At 41.4% G+C, this 24,951-nt stretch overlaps 1 protein-coding gene across 1 annotated transcript in view; it reads right to left on the bottom strand.

The window, feature by feature from the left end:
- ACOT13 (acyl-CoA thioesterase 13) overlaps nt 1–24,934 on the bottom strand; it is a 30,762-nt gene extending 5,828 nt beyond the window's left edge. The window contains exon 1 of the mRNA XM_007973546.3: nt 24,597–24,934. Coding sequence (XP_007971737.1) covers nt 24,597–24,677 — 81 coding nt within the window. The 5' untranslated portion in view covers nt 24,678–24,934. The remainder of the gene's footprint in view (nt 1–24,596) is intronic.
- Between the last annotated feature and the right edge of the window lie 17 nt (nt 24,935–24,951).

The following is a 24,951-nucleotide window of genomic DNA, read 5'->3' as shown; positions in this document are numbered from 1 at the left end:
GTGATTCTTTATAGCAGGCACTGGCAATGTAAAAAATGAATGAAGTTTAATCCCTGCTGTTAGCGGGTTCAGTGTCTAAAGGAAGAGATAAGCACATAAACTGCAGTGGAAGAAACTGTTGTAGACAGAATACAGGTTTCTTGGAATAAAGATATCTAACTTTTGAAAGTGTATATTTTCAGGGAAAAGACATTAGGAAAGGCTTCCTGGAGAATGACAGATGAGTCTTAAAGAACAGGCAGGAGTAAAGCCAGGTGAAGATAAGGGGAAAATCCAGGCAGTTTAAGAAATAGAACTAAATATGAGCAGCTTGTAGACAGCAAAGGTAGTTTTAATGTGTTGTTTTTGTTTTTGTTTTTTGAGATAGAGTCTTGCTCTGTCGCCAGGCTGGAGTGCACTGGCGCAATCTCGGCTCACTGTAACCTCCGCCTCCCAGGTTCAAGTGATTCTCCTGCCTCAGCCTCCAGAATAGCTGGGACTACAGGTACGTGCCACCACACCTGGGTAATTTTTATATTTTTAGTAGAGATGGGGTTTTGCCACGTTAGCCAGGCTGGTCTTGAACTCTTGACCTCAGGTGATCCACCCGCCTCGGCCTCCCAAAATGCTGGGATGACAGGCATGAGCCACTGCGCCTCAGTTTTAATGTATTTTAAGGCACAGTTTGTTCAGTAAAGCTTAGTTCTTAAAGTTCCGTTTGATTACCTAACTTTGGCTGGGATGGCAAAATGTAAGACAAATATCAGATTTTTCTAGTACAGAATACTGGTTTTGATTTTTTTCCCCCAAGTTGAAAGGCCAAAGGACATACTAATAAAATTGTTTTAAAATTTACATTGGAATAGAGAAAATTTTGTACTGGGCAGCCTGATACGGCAATATAAATGCCTTTATATGTTCAATTCTTGTCTCCTCAAGTCAAACAAGAGAATTAAACCAACGGAAGATGGTGAAGGAATGTCCTGCCCACCCTCCCAGAGCTAATAAGTAGTCTTGTTGGGGAAGAGGCCAATGCAAAGCTAACTTCTTTCTGATGAAGAAGGGGAATAGGGAGAGAACCCTGTGGAAAAAACATGTCAGCCTTGGTAAAGATGGGCTGTAGGGCACACACTTGTTTATTCAGTTATATCAACATAGCTAACTCCATGTTAGAGACCATGCTGAGCAATTTGCCATGTGCTGTCTCAGTGCTGCCAATGTCTGAAGTGAATACTATTGTCTTCATTTTACAGATGAGAAACCGCTAGTCTAAGTTTAACTAGGATGTCTCAGGTTTAACCATTTTGCAAAACAGCCTGCCCTCACATATCACCTGGACTGCTACAGACAACTGGGTCCGGATTCCTTAGGTGTCTTGGTAAAGATGGTATGGAGGCTTTTATGATGTCAAGGGGTCAAAAATTTACCTGCCATGGCCTAACCATACAGAGAACTGTCCAGATATGTTCAGTCCCAGGATCCTGCAGGTTGGACAATTGCAATAGGTTGGCAAGAACTTTTATGGATGAGCACTATTTGCCACAATGGGCTCCTCAGTATATCATAAAAATGCTTCCATGTACACATGCATATACAGTAATCTGTCCCTTTTATATATGGCCTTATATCACGCTGTCTTTCTTGTACTTCATGCATTCATATGAGTTTATATGACTTCGTCTGTGTAATCCCAGCACTTTGGGAGGCCGAGGCAGGCAGATCACTTGAGGTCAATAGTTCAAGACCAGCCTGGCCAACATGGTGAAACTCTCTCTACTAAAAATACAAAATCAGCCAAGCATGGTGGGGCACGCCTGTAATCCCAACTACTTGGGAGGCTGAGGCAGGAGAATCCCTCGAGCCTGGGAGGCGGATGTTGTGGTTAGCTGAGTTCGCACCACTACACTCCAGCCTAGGCGACAGTGAGACTCCGTCTCAAAAAAGACTCAGGTTGCCATAGCCCCTCACCCTCTCCCATCTGAGCTAAAATTCATCACAAAGAGACACTCCACATGACACAGAGTCTCTCCTCACTTTTTCAGTAAAGATAGGGAGAAGGCTGCCTAATAACAGCAGTGAAGATGCTGTTATTCATCACTGAGATGGTCCTTTATGAAGCTGAGTACCAAGAATTTTCTTTAAGCCTTGGCATTTCAGATCATTCTGGTCTTTAAAAGAGTTGCATTCTGCTGAGCAGTGGGATAAATAGCCACTGCCATCACTGTAACTGCTGCTGGCTGCTGTGCAACTCACCACCTCTGCCTCTGCTAAACAGATACAGGAACGTATGTCTCTGGCTCAGTAAGGGTGTCTGTAATGGGCCGAAAGCACAGGAGTGTGACATATGGTATGAGAAAATCTGTGTACATAAACATGTGAGCCACCCCAAAAAGAAGACTGTATACAGAAGCATAGAGCAAAACAGTCAGTCTTAATGGATGAGAATTTTCTATGTGTATATTTGTGAATAAGGCTGTTTTCAAGCAATTGTCCCTGGTGATGGACGTTGCTAACTTTCTGTGTGACACTGCAGATGACAGGAGTTCTAAGGACAGTGTATGAAAGCACCTTCATATAAGCCGGAAAGGAGGTAAAAAGACAGGATGTGGCAGTGTGATGGGGTAGCAACAGCAACACACACAGATGACATTTATGTTCAAGGGGCCCTAGAAAGGTATATGCTATAAAAGTACCATGGTTCAACCATATTGCTGTTATCAGTCCAGCATTTCTGCTTTATAATGTATGTTCTAGTAGCTTCATTACACAGGTGACTTCCGCTTAATGGTTAAGAGTAGTGGTTCTGGAAGCAGACTTAGGCGAGACCCTGAACTGAGGTTTCTCCATCTATAGCGATAACATACTGTACTGCCCTTAATAGAGTTTTGTAAAAATTAAGATTAAAATTCAAATTCGGACAAGGCCTGGTACATCACAGGTGATCAAAACACTTTAATTTTGGGAGACTGAGGCAGGAGGATTGCTTGAGTCCAGGAGTTTGAGACCAGCCTGGGCAACACAGCAAGAACCCAACTCTATAAAAATTTTAAACAATGAGCCAGGCATGGTGGCATGTGCCTGTAGTCCCAGCTCCCAGGGAAGCTGGGGTGGGGAGCATCGCTTGAGCCCGAGAGGTCAAGGTTACAGTAAGCTGGGATCGTGCCACTGCACTACAGCTTGGGTGACAAGAGTGAGACCCTGTCCCCAAAATAACAACAACACTTTAATTTGCATCCTTATTATAAAAACTATTATCAAACAGAAATTTTTGTTTATATAGTTTGGCATGTATTTTCTTAAAATTATTTCTATTGCTGAGGTCAGCTATGACCTAACTACAAAACTCAAAGGACCCTTGGCAGCCTCTCTCTTCCTTCAGTGACCTCTCAGCATTTGGTGACATCGTGAACTTTTCCTGGGCTTCCCTTAACTCTCATGACACCACCTCCTCCTGGCTTTCCTCCTACTCTACCAGCCACTCCCCAGTCTCCTTTGCTGGCTCTTAAGTCTTAGATTTAACTAGTCATTCAAAGACCAGACTTGATATTGGATTTACTCAGAAGGATATAGGATATATTTCTCTCCTGAGTTGTTGCAGTTGACTTCCAATTTATCTCCCTATTTCTGCCCTTGCCACCACCCCCAGGTTTGGTCTCAATATTAGCAACAAGAGTGCTCCTTTGAAAATATAAACAGTGCTTGACAGAAAACAACAGTGCAAAAGTGATATGCATTCAGCATGATCCTTGACTTTATGTTCAGATAAAACTATTGTTAAGTTGAAAGTATCTCAATTTATGATGGGCTTATCCCAATGCGACCCCATCTAAGTCAAAGAGCAGCTGCAGAAGTCAAATTATGTTACTTGTCTGCTTAAAACCCTCTCTAATGGAGCACTCAAACAATAAAAAGCACAGCAATGGAAAGTCTGAGGGCCTTTACACTTTCTATTGCCCTTCCTGGAACACTCTTCTCCTTCAAGATTCATGACTTTCTCAGGTCTTTATTGAAATGTCACTGTTTCAGTGATATCTTTCCAGATAAGATTTAAATTGAACTTCTTAAAAAAAAGAACTTAAAGGAATATACATCTTGGGGCAGGGTGGGGGGTGGATTTAAGTTCTCCCGCACCAATAATCTATCTTCCACCTTTATTTTCCTTTATAGCAATTATCACCATCTAACATACTATGTATTTCCTTTACCTATTTTGTTTAGTGTTTGATTTGCTCCACTAAAACAGAACTTCCATTGAGTGCAGGGGTTTTTGTCAGTTGTGTTCACTGATGTATCTCCAGTACCTAGACTAGCAATGTTTTAGTAGCTAACATACATTCTTTCCTAAAGGAATGTATGTCTCTGGCTCAGTAAGGGTATAGGCACATAGTAGGCACCCAAATATTTGTTGAGTGAATGAATACACTGAAACTTGAAGGTCAACGAGGAGCATTCTATAACAATATGCCCAATATTTAGTGGCTTCAGCAACTAACTGAACAAACTATAGGGAGCATATTCTATGTAAAATGCATTCGACTGGGCACCTTCCACTAGGCACTAAAGTTCCCTTTGACAAATGGTTATTAAGCATATGGACTTGCTCCCAAGGAAAAAGTACAGAGGGAAGACAAATCAGCAGATATTTTCAATAATATACAGAAAGTTCTATAACAAAAGTTAGTCAAGGTGTAGAAGTAGATCAGAGGAAGACATTCGGGCTGCCAGGGAAGGCTTCTCAGAGGTAGCAGATGTCACCTGCAAAGGACTTGAAGGATGAGTGAAAATGGCAGGCAAATGGGGCAAGGGTAGAGGATCCAAAGGTGAGCCTTAGTCCTCAGGGAGTGTACAAAACAGCAAGGGTTATAAGAGAACGCCAAAAATAACAAGAGTTGCTAAACTAATGCCATGGAAAGCAAAACAAAGCCCTAGGGAAGAGCAAACAGGAATTAAATTAAACATTCCCTGCAGGTTAGTTAGCTAAGCTTAAGTAACCCTGCTTTTGTTCATTGAAATGGTGGTGGTGACAGATATGCTACCAAAGAATAAAAACAATCTATCCCACTAAAACAAAATTTAATGATTAAAAAAATCACTATATTTTTCTTCCCCAAAGGCTGATAAGTGGCAGATTTTATTGAATCATTCTGGAATGCCTATAAAGGTGGGTGCTCTGAAGGCCTCTATCACATGGATCTCATTGGCAAGACTTCTCTCATACACAGGTTCTCTACTGCCTTGAACCTGGAAAAAGTGGGCTGATAGGGAAGGAGCCTTTCTTATCCAGTTTTCCATAGATTGAGGATTTGGGAAATGTTTGTTCACACTTCCAGTTCTCCTTTAAAGAGGGAAAGCACAAATTGTGTAGAATTTTTGCAGCTGAGCTTCAGTTTGGAATCTAGTACGGTAGTTCCCAGGAGGGGATGATGCTCTGAATGCAAATATGGCAAACCAAGGCCAGGGGAATAGCCCATTTGTCATACAAAACAAAACAGGCACAAAGAAGTTTAAATCATCCCTGTTCCCTCTGTATGCAACAAAGTCCTGGAACTCCTAGGATGGTCAAGTAAAAACTACAGTTTTTCTTCAGTGTTCTGTTTTTAATTCAGCAGTAGCTCAGAGGATCTACAAAGAAAGAATTAAATCTTGACTATCTTCCATGGCAGAGAAAATGTATTCATCATTTCTCTTGAAATTGGTCATTCATTCACTACTGCTAAAATTATAATTTTACAAAATAGTTATATTTGCTGTGAGTTTATGCCACGTTCTTTTCCCCTACAATATGAATAACTCTTGAGTTCATTATTTCACAAATTGTATGTTGATTCCTTAAATCCTATCTCTGAGTTATCTTACTGTTTTTATTAAATTTTTAATTATAAAAATAACATTCATTTTACATATATAAAGCAGTATAGAAGTACAATTTCCTACCTACTACCCTTTCAGTGCTGAATATCATTCTATACCATTCCCTAGGCTTACTCATATATACACAGGGTGTACAATTTTTTAAAGGGTATTTTTCTTACCTTTTATTCAATTACAAAAATGGGATATTACATACATTACTTGGCAGCTTTCATTTTTCTCTTCCCAGTGTATCACAGTCATTTCTCTAGCTCAATTTATTTGTTTTTAATTTTTTTTAGAGATGGGGTCTCTCTATTTTGCCCAGGCTGGACTCAAACTCCTGGGCTTAAGTGACCCAAAAAGAGAAGGCACGACACCATGCGCAGCCTCCAGCCCAATGTATAGAGATCTCTTTCAATAGCTGTGTGGTATTCCCTACTATGAATATACTAGAATTTGTCAAGCTATTTCTTAAAATACGTGTTATTTCTATATTTTTTTGACCATCACAAAGATGCTTTATTTGTATAGGATACATTGACAAAATTAGATAGCTGGGTATAAGAGTATATAAGAGTATATATTTTAAAGTTTTTTATTTTTTATTTTTTGTTTTTTTGAGACAGTCTCTTTCTTGTTGCCCAGGCTGGAGTGCAGTGGTACGATCTCAGCTCACTATAGCCTCCACCTCCTGGGTTCAAACAATTCTTCTGCCTCAGTCTCCCGAGTAGTTGGGACTACAGGCACCACCACCATGCCTGGCTAATTTTTGCAATTTTAGTAGAGACAAGGTTTCACCATGTTGGCCAGGCTGGTCTTGAACTCCTGACTTCTAGTGATCCGCCCTCCTCGGCCTCCCAAATCCCAAAATCCAAAGGGATTACAGGTGTGAGCCACCGCGTCCGGCCATGTTTTAACAGATCTGCCAGATTTTCCAACAGTAATGAATATGTTGTTTCCTCATTGGTTAACAATAATGCATATTACCTTAATTTTTACACTCTGACAAGCAAAACATAGTATCTCATGGTTTTAATTAGCATTAGCCAGATTCACAGTGCTTTTAAGCATCCTTTAATGTGTATTGCCTTTTTTCTGTGAACAGCCTCTTCATGTCTTTTGTGCCTACTTATCTACTACAGTCTGTCTCTACAGTTCTTTTTACCTATCAAATTTTAACACCAATTCATATGGTGAAATTCCAGACTGCTGTATTTTGACTTTTATTGTATCTCTTGCCATAAAAACATGAGTTCAGATGAACAAAGTGCATACTGCCTGACACATAGTGCTATGTAGATGTTTTTAAAAATAAACGATGGAAAGTTCTTTTTAAGGTTGTGCATAACATTTAATGACATGCTCCTGTTAGTAAATCATTGTTAAGATGTGACTTATAGTAACACAGGACTCAGTCACATGCAGTTACTGTGATTTCTTTTACTAATTCTCCCATGGTTGGACATTTAGGTTATTTCCCCTCAGACAATTTTTTTTTTTTTTTGAGACAGGGTCTCACTTTGTTGCCCAGGCTGGAGTGCAGTGGCATGATCATAGCTCAATGCAGCCTCGACCTCCTGGGTTCAAGGGTTCCTCTCACCTTAGCCTCCTGTGCAGCTGGGGCCACAGGCACACACCACCACACCTGGTTAATTTTTAAATTTTTTTGTAGAGTCGGGGTCTCATTTTGTTGCCTAGGCTGGTCTCAAACTCCTGGACTCCAGCTATCCTACTGCGTTCGCCTCCCAAAGGGTTGGAATTATAGGTATGAGCCACTATGCCCAGCTATTTCCCACTTTTGATATCACAAATAATGCTGCAGCAAATTTTTTTGTACACAGATCTTTGAAAAAAAATATGCCTTATTTTGTCTTGGGTACTGCTTATACATAAGACAGTTTTAATGACCAATGAACTTGAAAATATCTATTGGCATATCATGTTGATAAATTTTGAATATTACTGCCCTTTTGTAGTCAATCCAAAATCTATAAGTTCTTCTATTAATAGTAAGTATAAGATCTATTCTTCTGGCTGGGCGCGGTGGCTCACGCCTATAATCCTAGCACTTTGGGAGGCTGAGGCAGGAGGATCACTTGAGGTCAGGAGTTTGAGACCGGCCTGGCCAACATGGTGAAATCCCGTCTCTACTAAAATACAAAAATTAGCCAGGCATGGTGGTACATGCCTGTAATCCCAGCTGCTATGGAGGCTGAAGCAGGAGAAATGCTTGAACCTGGGAGGCAGAGGTTGCAGTGAGCCGAGATTGTGCCATTGCACTCCAGCCTAGACAACAAAGTGAGACTCTGTCTCAAAAAAAAAAAAAAAAAAAAAAAAGATCTATTCTTACCTTTCTAACCATTTCTGTCTTCTTTACATGCTTTCTTTCTCTCAAGCCTGTATATCTTTAAGGTTCAGTCCTAAATCTTTACTGCTTCTCTCCAGTGTGTTCCTCCTCTTAACATCTCATTCAGGTATTCACCTTCATCACTCATTTCCATAAAGATGACTTTACACTTTGCCTTCCTTTGGAATTCCACTCCTTATTTCTATGTGTGTTGGACTCCACATGGTATTTCTGGGTCCTAGCACAGTGCCTATCAGTTGATATTCCCAATGTATGTTCCTCCACATGTGTTACTGTGGGAGGAAAGTTTCAATGGCGAATAACTAAAACATGATAATGTTAAGCATATTTATTTACTGCAGAACTACTCAAAAGTTTTAATATGTAAAAGGGATACAATATCTCCACTTACATGAAGTACCTAGAGTAGTCAGTTCATAGAGACAGAAAGTAGAACGGTGGTAGCCAGAGCTGGGGGCAAGGAGAAATGGAGAGTTATTGTTTAATGGGTCATAGTTCCAGTTTTGCAAGATGGAAAGAGTTTCTGGAGATGCATAGTGGTACAAAACAATGAGGATGTAATTAATATTACAAAACTGTACACTTAGAAATGGTTAAGACGGTATGTGTTTCCTCCAAATCTCATGTTGAAATGTGATCCCTAATGCTGAGGTAGGGCCTAGTGAGAGGTGTTTGGGTAATGGGGATAGATCTCTCACAAATGGCTTGGTGCCCTTCTTGCTCATGCAAGATCTGATTGTTTAAAAGAGTGTAGCAGCCTAAGCAACAAAGTGAGGCCTGTTTTTACAAAAAATTTTAAAAATTAGCTGGATGTGGTGGCACGCTCCTGTGGTCCCAGCTACATGGGAGGCTGAGGCAAGGAGGATTGCTTGAGCCCAGGAGGCTGAGGCTGCAATGAGCTGTGAATGTGCCACTGTACTCTAGCCTGGGTGACAGGGTGAGATCCTGTAAGAAAAAAGAAGAGAAGAGAGAAAAGAGAAAGAGAGAAGAAAAGACAGAAAGAGTAAGAGAAAGAAAGGAGAGAGAGAAAGAAAGAAAACAAGAAAGAAAAGAAAAAGAATAGAATAAAATACAAAAGAAAAGAAAAAAAAAGAGTGTGGCACTCCCTCTGTCTTGCCATCTGATACACCTGCTCCATTTTGCTTTCAGACATGATTGTAAGCTTCCCGAGGCCCTCATCCAGAAGCAAGCACCCCACTTCTTGTACAGCCTGCAGAATTGTGAGTCAAAATAATACTCTTTTCTTTATAAATTACCCAGTCTCAGGTATTCCTTTATAGCAATGCAAATGGACGAACACAGGTATTACACTTTATGTTATGTGTATTTTACCAAATTTTTTAAAAAAGGACACATCAGTGTTTACTGAACTTACTTATTCACGAAACTCTTTTTGTAAACAGTACCTCTGATGGCCCCCTTCCTGGCAGCAGGAGTGGGAGAACTTGGGAAAAGAAAGGGAAACAGGATGACAGACAGAGAGGAAAACAGAGTGCAAATGAGAAAGAGAGAGAGAGAGACAGAGAAATAGAGGGAAAGAGTAAGTAAGAGAGAAACTGGAAGAGACAGAAATCAAAGGAAGACACAGAGGGTGAAACTAGAAAAAAAAATAGTGTAAAAGGAAGGCAGAAAGTTAAGACATGTTGAAGATTGTCTGTGAAAATCATAAGAAAAGCTATAAAAGGGAATTTATGCAAGAAATATTGTATAATTTAAAAGTAATTAGGCCTCTGAATGTAAAATTATTTAAAAAAACAGTTCATGTACAAGATATGTAAAAAAAATAAAATATACTTTTAATAACAGGATTATAAGGAGGCATAATATGGATTTTTACCTATGTTAAAGGCGAAAAAAATTTTTTTTTGTTTTAAAGATTTAAGCAAGTTTTAAAATGTTAATTATAAAGAAAATTCTGTGTGTAAACATATTGGCTAAAGTTAAAGGGGTGTCATCCAGTTTTTCTGTGAACTGGACATTAAAATAAAAGCACAATAGATTTTTCTTAAAGCACTAACCTGCTCTTCAACAAAAATTATAAAAAGTTAAAAAGAGTCTATAAAAGTCTTACCTTATAGTCAGACATTAAAATTTGGTAAATAATGTCTACAAGATTTTATTAAAATTACATTTAACATTAATAGCACATTAATATAAAGGTACATTTTAACTTATCTGGCATAAACTCATACAAAAACATTGTCAAATATCAAATGGTGTTTGGCTTTCTTAAGGCCTAAAGGCAGCCAGGTAAGTCACAAGGCCCCTTATCCCCAAAGCCACAGCGCACAGGGGTGGTGAAGGCCACAAGAAGGCCAAACATTAAAAGGGGGCAGGGCCGCAGCGTCCCCGAGGCGACGCTGAGTGGGAATACAGCAAGGGGCATCACCATGAGGCCTCAAGCCCAAGCTCCAGGATATGCAGCAGAAATTATATACTTAATGTATTTTCTACTTTCCCTTCCCTTGGAACTAAAAGTCTTTTAGAATTTCCAGTACACCAGCACCAGCCTGAAAACCACACCCTAATCAAAAGACAGAAAGAAAAAGAAACTCAAGCCAGCCTAGGAAGAACCCTATTTTATGCTATTAACCACTGAGACTGCCATCCACATAGCCGAGAAAAAAATGGACCATCATACTCGAGTCAAGAAAACATCTTCCTCTCAGAATCATTGGTTACTATACTAGAATCAAATCCTACTAAGTTAAAGAAAGCTTAATTTTCATATACCTTCTATATTGCTTCCTTTCCTTTCCTTGTTCTGTTACTAGCTCCTTTGTAACTAAGTCTGACTCACATCAGACCATTGCCTTTAATGCTTGCTCTGTCATACCTTGTGGAAATGTGAAAGATCAGCAACAGCTAGCTTTTTCACACAAACATTTATGTCCCAGCCCTCTAACTGACACAGTTACCCCTAGCACTCATTGTTGTAATGACCTGCAGAAAAGACATCAATTTTCTGCTCCTACAGCCTGGCAACCTTGTAGTAAATGGGACTACGTCCCTTAAACTACTCAGGAGTAAAGTTGACTTTCATGAAAAAGGTTTGTGCAGATCTAAAACCCCTCATCTATTTCACTAAAAGGACTACCTGTTCTAACTGTCAGCCTTATCAATATAACCCTGTCCTTCTCTTCATCACCACGTCCACCCTAACTCACTCTAGACCTGCCCTTAGTCGCTTCTATGGTATGGGGATTGACATAAATGGAAAAGACCCCCTAGGTATTTTTAAAAGATGCATTTTTCCCCATCTCCCCCTTCTTCAGTAGCCTCAGTTCTGGATCCCACACCAGTTGCTCCTACATCTAATAAAACTAGGTTGTCTATTTTAAAAATAAGAGATCTAAGACAGACCTTAGCCATCCAGACAAAATATCAAGATGCAAATGCCTGGCTGAAATGGATTAAATAATCCGTTTGCACTTTAAATAAAAGCGATTATTATGCTTGTACGCACGGTATGCCAGAGGCCCAGATTATTTCCTTTCCACTCAGATGGTCTCCTCGTTGACCAGATATGGACTGTGTAGGGGAAAGAAAAAGAGATCAGACTGTTATTGTGTCTATGTAGAAAAAGGAAGACATAAGAAACTCCATTTGGATCTGTACTAAGAAAAATTCTTCTGCCTGGAGATGCTGTTAATCTGTAACCCTAGCCCCAACCCTGTGCTCACAGAAACATGTGCTGTGTTGACTCAAGGTTTAATGGATTTAGGGTTGTGTAGGATGTGCTTTGTTAAAATTGTGTTTGCAGGCAGTATGCTTGGTAAAAGTCATCGCCATTCTCCAGACTTGAGTACCCAGGGACACAATGTGCTACAGAAGGCCACAGGGACCTCTGCCCAAGAAAGCCTGGGTATTGTCCAAGGTTTCTCCGCACTGAGACAGCCTGAGATATGGCCTCATGGGAAGGGAAAGACCTGACAGTCCCCCAGCCCGACACCCGTAAAGGGTCTGTGCTGAGGAGGATTAGTGCAAGAGGAAGGCCTCTCTGCAGTTGAGATCAGAGGAAGGCATCTGTCTCCTGCTTGTCCCTGGGAATGGAATGTCTTGGCGTAAAACCTGATCGTACATTCTGTTTACTGAGATAGAAGAAAACCGCCTTATGGCTGGAGGTAAGACATGCTGGCGGCAATACTGCTCTTTATTGCACTGAGATGCTTATATAAAGTCAAACATAAATCTGGCCTACGTGCACATCCAGGCACAGCACCTTTCCTGAAACTTATTTATGACACAGAGTCCTTTGCTCACGTTTTCCTGCTGACCCTCTCCCTACCATTACCCTATGGTCCTGCCACATCGCCCTCATGGAGATGGTAACGATAGTGATCAATAAATACTGAGGGAACTCAGAGATCAGTGCCAGTGCAGGTCCTCCGTATGCTGAGCGCCAGTCCTCTGGGCCCACTTTTCTTCCTCTATACTTTGTCTCTGTGTCTTAATTCTTTTCTCAGTCTCTTGTCTCCACCTTGCGAGAAATACCCACAGGTGTGGAGGGGCAGGCCCCCTTCAGGACTGTAAGGTGGCTCTTTTTCAAAATCACACTGCTTGGGATAATCCATCATAGTAAGCTCTCTCTGCTATTTCCTAAAATTCAACACCCTGTGGGTCGGCCCCTGAGGGCAATACCGCTTCCATTTCTAAATGCCAAGTTTACTTTGTGCCTCTCATGGCAGGAGGAAAATTTGGTGCTCCTTGAAAACGTAAAAGGATACAAGAAGCTCAAGCCTTTCCAAGAGCTCGTCCATCAGTCCATGCCTAGCCATCCCCAAGCAAATATATAGTGGTACTGTGGAGGACCTTTACTGGACACTGCCAAATAATTGGAGCAGTACTTGTGCTCTAAACCAGTTGGCTATCCCCTTAACACTGGTATTTCATCAACCTAAAAAGGTAAAAACAAAACACTGCAGGCCAAAGCAAACTCCTTGAGTCCTTTAATCCTTAGGTTTACACAAATGTTATTAAGGTCCTGTGAGAAGTGCCAAGTAAGTTTAAAGCACAAAATCAAATAGCTGCAAAATTTAAATGCACATTGTTCTGGTAGGTAACTATAAATTAAAAAAAAAAAATTAACTTCAATTCTCACCTCATTCACTCTTATTATTGCTATAGACTGTTATATTATTCCCTGCCTTCAAAGTTTTATACAAAAACTTGTCTCTGTCACTCTTACAGAGTAAACTGCTAACTCTCCTCCACCGTATTAAAAAAAGTCACTTCTTTTAGAAGGACAAACAAAGCAATTAAGTCAAAACATATTAAACAAGTTTGAAGAGGAATTATGAAATAAAAAAGAGGGGCAATATTGTAAAAAGTAAAGTAGAGGTTCCTCATCAAAGACTTTCCTCCCCATCCAATTAGGAATAAATAGTAACTTCTCTTAGAAGAAAAATTTATTCAAAGACCTGTGTTTCTAAATATGTGCCCTGGCATGCTTATACTGGTCCAAGCGAGCATTAGGTCATAGCCTGTTCCTCTTCCTTATTTAAAAGTGTTTTTACTTTTCTCAGCATTCCACAAGTTACTTCCTCCTTCCTTTGTTCTGCTCTACCTTTGCCTTTTAAAAAGTTCTAAGTTGCTAGCCAATTGTGACAAATACAGAATGTGAGGTCCAAGGGAAACTGGACACGGCAGAGGGTGGGCGTGTCAGGTTATAAATTACGCTGTCTCCTTTGTTCCGTGTACTCTTGTGGCAAAACTGCTGGTGAGTGTACCCTTTCTGCAGGAAGTAAAAATGGCCTTACTAAATAAATTAATATTCAAGTGCTATTTCTTTATGGCACTTGGGAACAAGCATTTCAAACACTGTTTTGGCTAATACACCTCACAGCTGCAAAAGAAAAAGGAGAGAACAAAAAAAAAAACACGTTTGGTTTATGCGTTTGCTTCCTACCTTAAAAAAATAACTGTTCTTTCATTTTCTTTTCGTCCACCCTATACCTCCTTCCCACTTTGCCATCTGCAGTACCAAAAAAAAAATCTAGAGAAGGCTTCTAATTACTTGAACCCCTTTAAAGAATTCAGAAGAAAGGTGCCATCACCCCCTTTTGGGGTGTTCTATTTTCTTTGTGGAGTTTCAAGAGTCACGGGCAGATTCTTTTTATGTCTTAGGCTCTGTTTTTCTGTATTGCATGACCTAATGTTTTTGGCTTTGAGGTACCTGAGATGACTTTGCACCATGAGAGGATTTGACCTTGGCCTGTATAATAGTGGACGAGAGCTACAAAGTTAGGGGTGGCTGAGCAGTTTACAGGAAGTGGTCTTGACCTTTTTTTTTTTTTCTTTTCTCTCCTAGGAAGTTGTTGTTTAAGGATCCTAATTCTAGTTCAAAGATGCATTCTAAAGGGTCTTCTCTAGTGCTTTTTCTCCCACAATTAATCTTAATTTGGTTTGTCTGCGCACATTTGTGTGAGGCGCTGAACTGTTGTTTTCATAGGTTAATGAGAGACTGAGTTTTTTTAGCTCCGAAGAGGAAAAGGCATTTGCTCCTCCCAACCAAAAGGTGCCCCTCGGTGACTGGGGCCCTCGTGGGAGTGTCTGGGGGTTGAGCCCCCATGACATGCAGTGGCCTTGCAGAGAAATCCCCAACAAAAATTCATTTAAAAAATAGTGGCTAGGTACTCGCTTTGGTAGCACATACACTAAAAATGGTGGCCAGGCGCAGTGGCTCATGCCTGTAATCTCGGCACTTTGGGAGGCGAGACGGGAGGATCACTTGAAGTCAGGAGTTTGAGACTAGCCTGACCAACATGGTGAAACCCGATCTCTACTACAAATACTAAAATTAGCCGGGTGTGGTGGTGGGCACCTGTAATCCAGCTACTCGAGAGGCTGAAACAGGAGAATCACTTGAACCTGGGAGGCGGAGGGTACAGTGAGCCGAGATCACACCACTGCATTCCAGCCTGGGCGACAGAGGGAGACTCTGTCTCAAAGAAAAAAAAAAAAGTCTCATCCAGGAAACACATATAAGGGCAGTCACCTGGCGTTTAGAGTCCTCTCAGAGGTCACAGGCCTCCAGAGAGCGAAAGAGACACAAAAGAGGGTGGAAATGACACAGTGGTGACATACTATGGAGTCCTGCCCACTAGCAGTACATACTGATCCACCACACAAAAATCCTAGGCCACAGCTCAGTTCCTCCTTTAAAAAAAAAAAAAAAAAAAAAAGGCTGGGGGAGGTGGCTCACGCCTGTAATCCCAGCACTTTGGGAGGCCAAGGCGGGTGGATCATGAGGTCAGGAGATCGAGACCATCCTGGTTAACACAGTGAACCTCCATCTCTACTAAAAATAAAAAAATAAATAAAAAAAAAATTGCCCGGGTGTGGTAGTGGGCGCCTGTAGTCCCAGCTACTCAGGAGGCTGAGGCAGGAGAATGGTGTGAACTGAGGAGGCAGAGCTGCAGTGAGCCGAGATCACACCACCTGCATTCCAGCCTGGGCAACAGAGAGAGACTCTGTCTCAAAAAAAAAAAAAAAAGAAAGAAAGAAAAGCAGGAAACAACTAATCTAAGAATGAGGAGAAAGCAAGGAGAATGACTCACTTTTGAGCACTCTATAGGTTTTATGCACTTCCACTTGCCAGAACTTCCAACCTCAAGTGATCCACCCGCCTCCCAAAGTGCTAGGATTTGGCCTCCCAAAGTACTAGGATTACAGGCATGAGCAGTAATCCTAGCAGTGCCTGGCCTGCTTGTGTAATTTTTAATAGATAAGACATTGATATTGGTTTAATGAAAGTAGCTGCATCTTGAATTTAGTAAGATTACCATAACTTCTAATCCTGTGGCTTTAGGCAGTCTAGTCCACAGGCAGTCAGGAGGCTTCTTTTGGGAAAGGACTGTTACTATCTTTGTTTCAAAGTTAAACTCTAAGTTTCTGCCAAGGTTAGTTCAGCCTATGCCCAGGAATGAACAAGGACAGCTTGGAAGCTAAAAGCAAGATTGAGTCAGTTAGGTCAAATCTCTTTCACTGTCTCAGTTATAATTTTGCAATGGTAATTCCATAACTTTAAATGATGACTATCACAGTTTTCATAATCTAGGTAAACAATTAAAATAATTAGGTAAATATAATGGGATAAATATTCATAGACAAATGTCATAATTTAGATTATAAAGTTATATTAAATACTAGATATTTCATTATTTGGGTATTTTCCAATAAATATACATAGTAGGAAAACATTCTTGCTTAAAAAAAAAGTGCGTCCTTTTAAAAAAAGTTGAACATGGGGAGGTTCCAAGGTGGCTGAATGGGAACAGCTCCAGTCTACAGTTCCCATCATGAGTGACACAGAAGACCGGTGATTTCTGCATTTCCAACTGAAGTACTGGGTTCATCTCACTGGGACTTCTCGGACAGTGGGTGCAGCCCACAGAGCAGGGCAGGGCATCGCCTCATCCTGGAAGCACAAGGGGTCGGGGAATTCCCTTTCCTAGCCAAGGGAAGCCATGACAGACAGTACCTGGAAAATCAGGACACTCCCAGACTAATACTGTGCTTCTTCAAGAGCCTTAGCAAATGGCACACCAGGAGATTATATCCCGCGCCTGGCTGGGAAGGTCCCATGTCCACGGAGCCTCGCTTACTGCTACCACAGCAGTCTGAGATGGAACTGCAAGGCAGCAGCAAGGCTGAGGGAGGGGCATCTGCCATTGCTGAGGCTTGAGTAGGTAAACAAATCTCGAACTGGGTGGAGCCCACCACAGCTCAGGGAAGCCTGCCTGCCTCTGTAGACTCCAACTCTAGGGGCAGGCCATAGCTCAACAAAAGACAGCAGAAACTTCCGCAGACTTAAAAGTCCCTGTCTGACAGCTTTGAAGAGAGTAGTGGTTCTCCCAGCACAGAGTGTGAGATCTGAGAACAGACAGACTGCCTCCTCAAGTGGGTCCCTGACCCCCGAGTAGCCTAATTGGGAGGCACGCCCCAGTAGGCGGGCGACTGACACCTCATAAGGCCGGGTGCCCCTGTGAGATGAAGAGTCCAGAGGAAGGATTAGGCAGCAACATTTGCTGTTCTGCAGCCTCCGCCGGTGATACCCAGGCAAACAGACCTGTAGCTGAGGGTCCTGACTGTTAGAAGGAAAACTAACAAACAGAAAGGACATCCACACCAAAACCCCATCTGTACGTCACCATCACCAAAGACCAAAGGTAGGTAAAACCACAAAGATGGTGAGAAACCAGAGCAGAAAAGCTAAGAATTCTAAAAATCAGGCCGGGCGCGGTGGCTCAAGCCTGTAATCCCAGCACTTTGGGAGGCCGAGATGGGCGGATCACAAGGTCAGGAGATCGAGACCATTCTGGCTAACACGGTGAAACCCCGTCTCTACTAAAAAATACAAAAAAACTAGCCGGGTGAGGTGGTGGGCGCCTGTAGTCCCAGCTACTTGGGAGGCTGAGGCAGGAGAATGGCGTGAACCCGGGAGGCGGAGCTTGCAGTGAGCTGAGATCCGGCCACTGCACTCCAGCCTGGGTGACAGAGCGAGACTCCGTCTCCAAAAAAAAAAAAGAATTCTAAGAATCAGAGCACCTCTTCTCCTCCAAAGGAATGCAGCTCCTCGCTAGCAATGGAACAAAGCTGGACAGAGAATGACTTTGACAAGTCGAGAGAAGAAGGCTTCAGACCATCAGTAATAACAAACTTCTCCGAGCTAAAGGAGGATGTTCGAACCCATTGCAAAGAAGCTAAAAACTTTGAAAAAAGAGTAGACGAGGCCGGGCGCGGTGGCTCAAGCCTGTAATCCCAGCACTTTGGGAGGCTGAGACGGGCAGATCACAAGGTCAGGAGATCGAGACCATCCTGGCTAACACGGTGAAACCCCGTCTCTACTAAAAAATACAAAAACTAGCCAGGTGAGGTCGAGGGCGCCTGTAGTCCCAGCTACTCAAGAGGCTGAGGCAGGAGAATGGTGTAAACCCGGGAGGCGGAGCTTGCAGTGAGCTGAGATCTGGCCACTGCACTCCAGCCTGGGCGACAGAGCGAGACTCCATCTCAAAAAAAAAAAAAAAAGAAAAAGAAAAAGAAAAAGAAAAAAGAGTAGACGAATGGCTAACTAGAATAAACAGTGTAGAGAAGTCCTTAAATGACCTGATGGAGTTGAAAACCATGGCATGAGAACTATGTGACACATGTACAAGCTTCAGTAGCAGATTTGATCAAATGGAAGAAAGGGTATCAGTGATTGAAGATCAAATGAATGAAATGAAGCAAGAAGTTTAGAGAAAAAAGAGTAAAAAGAAATGAACAAAGCCTCCAAGAAATATGGGACTATGTGAAGAGACCAAATCTACATCTGACTGGTGAACCTGAAAGCGATGGGGAGAATGGAACCAAGTTGGAAAACACTCTTTAGGATATTATCCAGAACTTCCCCAACCTAGCAAGGCAGGCCAACATTCAAATTCAGGAAATACAGAGAATGCCACAAAGATACTCCTTGAGAAGAGCAACTCCAAGACACATAATTGTCAGATTTACCAACGTTGAAATGATGGGAAAAATGTTAAGGGCAGTCAGAGAGAAAGGTCGGGTTACCCACAAAGGCAAGCACATCAGACTAAAGTCCTTGTGATGTTGAGTTACAGGGCTTTGACTCCTGGGTCTAAAAAGGACTCCAAGTCCTGCTAAATCTTAAAAACTGACAGCAATTGAAGCCTCATCTTCAGGCCCCGTAGAAGATGCCAATCAAAAGAAACTTCATTCCTGAGATACAGGGCCAGAAATTAAAGGCATTTAACTCCTCAAGGCCCAGGGACTATCGAAGAAGAGGTTGGCACGTGAGACTGTAAGGTCCAAATTTGAAAGATAAAATAAGGTCAGTTTCTCTATAAATTAATCATTAATGTTAAAGGCACAATGATGCAAGATCAGCATATGGGCCCCTGTATCAGATTAACAAGGTTTTCTTGATGCATTAACTGACTCCTTAATAAAGGTTATAAAGGCTTATGGAAGTTATATCTTTTTCTTTTTTTTTTTGAGACGGAGTCTTGCTCTGTCACCCAGGCTGGATGGCTCAATCTTGGCTCACTGCAACCTCCGCCTCCTGGGTTTAAGCGGTTCTCCTGCCTCAGCCTCCCGAGTAGCTGGGATTACAGGTGCACACCACCACCCCCAGCTCATTTTTGTATTTTCAGTAGAGGTGGGGTTTAACCATGTTGGCCAGGATGGTCTTCATCTCCTGACCACCTGATCCACCCACCTTGGCCTCCCAAAGTCCTGGGATTACAGGTATGAGCCACCACACCCAGTTGGAAATTATATCTTATGGTCAAGTTTAAAATTTTATAGATTGTTTATAAAATTTTGAAAAACAAATTTAATTAGCTTCATGCTCTTTTTATTAGGGCTTATTGTTTGGAAAGTTAAATCTCCTCTCTCAAAGAATGAAGGTTTTCACCTTTTTATGAAATCCTTGAGTTATCACTTTGGTTAAATGAATGATTTATTTTATAATGACCTGTGATCCTATTTTTGTGATATCAGGTGTTTTAAACATTTGATATTTGACAGACTTTCCAAAATCAAATTATAAATTATCTTTTTCTGACCTAGTTACTCCTTTAAGATATTAGGTTCCCTAAAGCCCAAACATGGCATAATTTGGCTTATTTGGTACAAAAATTACACAGGAAGCATTGTCAAATAAGAGACAGTGTTTGGCTTTCTCTGAGATGTATATGTATAAATATGTTATTGGTGTATGTTCCAAAATTATGGGAAATTCCTGTAATTGTGATATGACCTAGTGTACATTATCAGTAATAATCATAATTGTTACGTTAACATTATTGTGTGCTACAGAGGAGAGGTAACAAATTTCCTTGTCAATTGTGTGTTTGACTATGGCTGCCCTAAAACTTTTAGTCATCCATGGATAATTGTTGTGTTGTTTTGGTACTCTTTCTAAAGTGTTTTTTGTTGTTGTTGTTGTGGTTTTTTAAGATTCACTAAGTGTTTTATTCTTGATAATGTTTTCTTTGTTAAATTTGTTCTAATTAATCTTTAAGTTCTAGGGTACACGTGCACAATGTGCAGGTTTGTTACATATGTATACATGTGCCATGTTGGTTTGCTGCACCCATTAATTCATCATTTACATTAGATATTCCTCTTAATGCTATCCTTTCGCCATCCCTCCACCCCACGACAGGCCCTGGTGTGTGATGTTCCCCATCCTGTGTCCAGGTGTTCTCAATGTTCAATTCCCACCTCTGAGTGAGAACATGTGGTGTGTCGTTTTCTGTCCTTGCGATAGTTTGCTCAGAATGATGGTTACCAGCTTCATCCATGTCACTACAAAGGACATGAACTCATCGTTTTTTATGGCTGCATAGTATTCCATGGTGTATATGTGCCACATTTTCTTAATCCAGTCTATCATTGTTGGACATTTGGTTGGTTCCAAGTCTTTGCTATTGTGAATAGTGCTGCAATAAACATACATGTGCATGTGTCTTTATTGTAGCATGATTTATAATCCTTTGGGTATATACCTAGTAATGTGATCACTGGGTCAAATGGTATTTCTAGTTCTAGATCCTTGAGGAATCGCCACACTGTCTTCCACAAAGGCTGAACTAGTTTACACTCCCAACAACAGTGTAAAAACGTTCCTATTCCTCCACATCCTCTCCTGCACCTGTTGTTTCCTCTTGAATGCAGGTCTCCAATAACTTTGGAGATTGTTATGAGAATAGAGGAAAAACTTTCAGAACTCATGGAGAGCTAAAATACTCATGAATATTAAGCAGAATAGGAATTAACTACGGGGACTGAACTAATCTTTTTGACTTTTTGCTTAAAACATTGCTGATCTTTTGCTTTGTTTTTCAGAGTCTTGAAACTTTTGAGCTATTGACAGCTTTTAACAATTTAGTATACTCCTATGAACAAAATTTGGAGCATATTTGTTTCTCTCTACCTGATTTCTCCAGAATTTGGAAACTATTTGTGAGTATTCTTAACTTGTGCCAATACAGTTATTTGCATAAGTACAATAAGAATCTGTTTTCATTTGTAACAAGACACAGTTGGAGAAACTGATTATTTTAGGAAGGCTTTGAGTGGAATGGTGTACTTTCCTTTAAGAAATCAAACCTGAATTATGGAGACAATAAAAGCCCTTGGGAAAACTGGCCTCATACTTTACACAGTCCCTGTACAGGGTTTCTGACCTGTGCTAAGTAAAGAGTGTCATTTTCTGACAGGTCCAGGAGCCCCTGGTTTAGTATGGAACATCAAAAAGAAAGGAAATTCACCCAACTCATAGGTATTTGATGGTAAAAATCCATGGCTGAGCTTGGATTTTAAAAAGTCTGAGATTCCTTCTGTGGAACAAAGTTCCTTCAAAGCCAATTTTAAAAAGCCTATGTGAAAAATAATTATTCTTGCTACACTTTATACAAATAATCTGGTCAAGTATAATAAAGCGAATCAGTCCTACCATGATTTGTCTTTAGTAAAAATGGAAAACTGCTGAGAGAAAAATTATGTTTCAAAATCTATAGTCCACTAACTTGTTGTTAGGCACTAGTCTTGCCTAATTTTTATCAATTTTTATTATTTTCTACAGTTTAGGCTGAATTCTACTTTTTCCTGGCTACAAGTCTCCAAAATAATATTTTTAATTTTTTTCTTCTTTCTTTTCCTTTTTTTCCTAATTTGGAGACAATGAAAACTAAACTGTGCTTTTGTAAAGCCCTGCAAACCGAAGCTAGACAACTTAAACTTCTGAAGAAAATAACAGTAACCTATTTACATACATAAGCCACTTTCATACCTGCCTACTGATATATGGACTTCAGAACTATGTAGCCCATGTATATTTTCCAGAATTGTTCTTTTGTTTGTTGTTTTTTCCCTTCCTCCCCCTATTTTTTCTTCATAGGACATGAGACTGCACAACCTTCTAAAAATTAGCTTTCCTAATAACTCGGGACCTACCTGTCTAGGAATAAACCATCCTAGCATGAGAGATCAGATGAAATCTGGGACCAAAGACTCATTTTGCCTCTAAAATGCTTTCTCCAAAAGATTTTTTTAAAAAAAGAAAAGAGGGCAAATGTAAAGGAAAATATCTTGGGCCCCCAAATCACTAAGTTAAAAGGAGAATTCAAGCTGAGAATTGCTTAGAGCAAACCTGCCTCCCATTCTATTCAAAGTCATCCCTCTGCTCACTAAGATAAATGTGACTGCCTCCTTTGGAAAGGTGAATCAGAAACTCAAAAGAATGCAACCGTTTGTCTCCCACCTACCTGTGACTTGGAAGCCCCCTTCCCGACCGAACCAGTGTTCTTTTCACATATATTTGTCAGGACCTCCAGAGGCTGTGTCACCACGTGTGCGTCCTCAACCTTGGCAAAATAAACTTTCTAAATTAACTGAGACCTGTCTCAAATTTTTGGGGTTCACAAGGTTTAGTTATAAATGCTTCTTATGGAACATCATTTTCTTATAAGTGAGGCAGGAGAATAGGGTCTGGAGGCAGGCAACCTAGGGCTGTTTGAAGCCGACTTCCTATAAGTAAATTGAAAGGAAAACCCTTTGAAAGGAGAAGTTTTTCTCTCCAGTTTTCCATTTTTACTAAAGACAAATCATGGTAGGACTGATTTGCTTTATTATACTTAACCAGATTATTTGTATTAAGTGTAGCAAGAATAATTATTTTTTACATAGGCTTTTTAAAATTGGCTTTGAAGGAACTTTGTTCCACAGAAGGAATCTCAGACTTTTTTTGTTACTTTCCACACCAAGTAACAAAAGAACCAGCGGCTTCTCCCTTTCCAAACCCCCACCTTTTCTGTGTGGCAAATGGGAAACTGAAAGTACCTTGATTGGTTGCAAAAAGCAAAATTATGCTAAGAAGTTAGCCCATATAAAAAAAAAAATTATGCTTTCTGCAACCAATCAGATCTTCCCATAGGAGTGTAACTATGTAACTTCACTTCAGCCTCTGATAGCATAGCAAGTCTTTGTTTGCATATAAGTGGAACTTTGTAACTTCACTTTAGCCTCTGATTGGTTGCTTTTCACAGCCAATTGTGGGACACCACTTCATTTACATGAGATGAGTACCAAGTGGCTAACAGGAGACTTCCATGGGGTATCAGGGCCCTTGAGCTGGTGCTCCACACCCTAAACACAGGCGTATCCTTTCATTTTCAATAAATCCCTGCTTTTGGCGGGGCATGGTGACTCACGCCTGTAATCCCAGCAGCACTCTGGGAGGCCAAGGCAGGTGGATCACCTGAGGTCAGCAGAGACCAGCCTGACCAACATGATGAAACCCTGTCTCTAATAAAAATACAGAATTAGCCAGGCGTGGTGGCGCATGTTTGTAATCCCAGTTACTTGGGAGGCTGAGGCATGAGAGTCACTTGAATCTGGGAGGTGGAGGTTGCAGTGAGCAGAGATCGTGCCACTGCACTCCCGCCTGGGCGACAGAGCAAGACTCCGTCTCAAAACAACAACAACAACAACAACAACAACAAAAAACAAACACCTTCAAGGCCAGGTGTGGTGGCTCACATCAGTAATCCCAGCACCTTGGGAGGCAGAGGCGGGTGGATAACCTGAGGTCAGGAGTTCGAGACCAGCCAGATCAACATGGAGAAACCCTGTCTCTACTAAAAATACAGTATTAGCTGGGCATGGTGGCACATGCCTGTAATCCCAGCCACTCAAGAGGCTGAGTGAGGCAGCAAAATCGCTTGAACCGGGGAGTTGGAGGTTGCAGTGAGCCGAGATCGCACCATTGCACTCCAGCCTAGGCAACAAGAGCGAAACCTCTTCTTAAAAAAACAAAAATGAAAACAAACACCTTCGGGCTTTGTGAGTGCTGGTCTCAGAAAAGCACTCCGTTTTACTCCAAGGGCTAACTTATTTCTTCAGGAGTTGCATGCCTTTGAGAAATTTCCCAAACCACTACAGAGGAACAACTTCTCCCTTCGTCCACCACTCTACCAAGCACTTGGCTTTCGTACCTTATTGCAATTATTTATCTTCTAATCCTCCAGAGTCTAGAGAATTAGACTGTAATGTGCCTTAAATGCAGACGTTTCTCTTACTCTTCTCCGGGTCCATGCAGACGCTTGATGGTTGAAGGATCAAACTCCAAAGTCCCTCCCAGCCTTACAACTGAGGAATACTGTCTCCACGACTCATAACCATACCTATCTGTGTTTAGATAGAGAACTTACGGGTTCGATCCAGCATATTTAGGAGCTCCATTAAAGTAGTAATCATTATCACTAAGGTAAATTTACAGGCGTACTAGAACAGAACCTAACAAGAGATAATTATTCAAAGCTCACAACGGCACCAAGCACGGTGCTTTCTTTCCCTTCATTAGAAGCCAAGGCTTCGCCTCCCATACCTTTCCCAAAATTCTGTCAAAACCGCGACTCTTGGTCATGGCCTTTACCACCTCCCGCAGATTCAGAGTCACGCTGTTCATCGTGGACGGTTTTCCGGCCTTTGGGCTCTGCGCAAGAACGAACTTTGGAAGAGCTGGAAAATCCAGAAGTTCGTGAAAGAAGGACACAGAGGGCGAAGAGCCTGCACCCTTCTCCGTCCCTAGGAGTGCAAGAGGCCGGGCGTCCAGCCAGCTGGCGGCCACGGTAGTCCGCGATTTGCTCACTGACGTTCCCCGCACGCTTGTGACCACGCGCGCACGCGCACTTCGCCCCCACCACCTCGGCGGCTCGCCTGCGGCGCAGCTGCACTGATTC

Source organism: Chlorocebus sabaeus, chromosome 17, assembly GCF_047675955.1.
Source record: "Chlorocebus sabaeus isolate Y175 chromosome 17, mChlSab1.0.hap1, whole genome shotgun sequence".
NCBI lineage: Eukaryota > Metazoa > Chordata > Mammalia > Primates > Cercopithecidae > Chlorocebus > Chlorocebus sabaeus.
The sequence above is the reverse complement of the archived record's forward strand: the minus strand, read 5'-3'. Positions and strand labels throughout refer to the sequence as shown.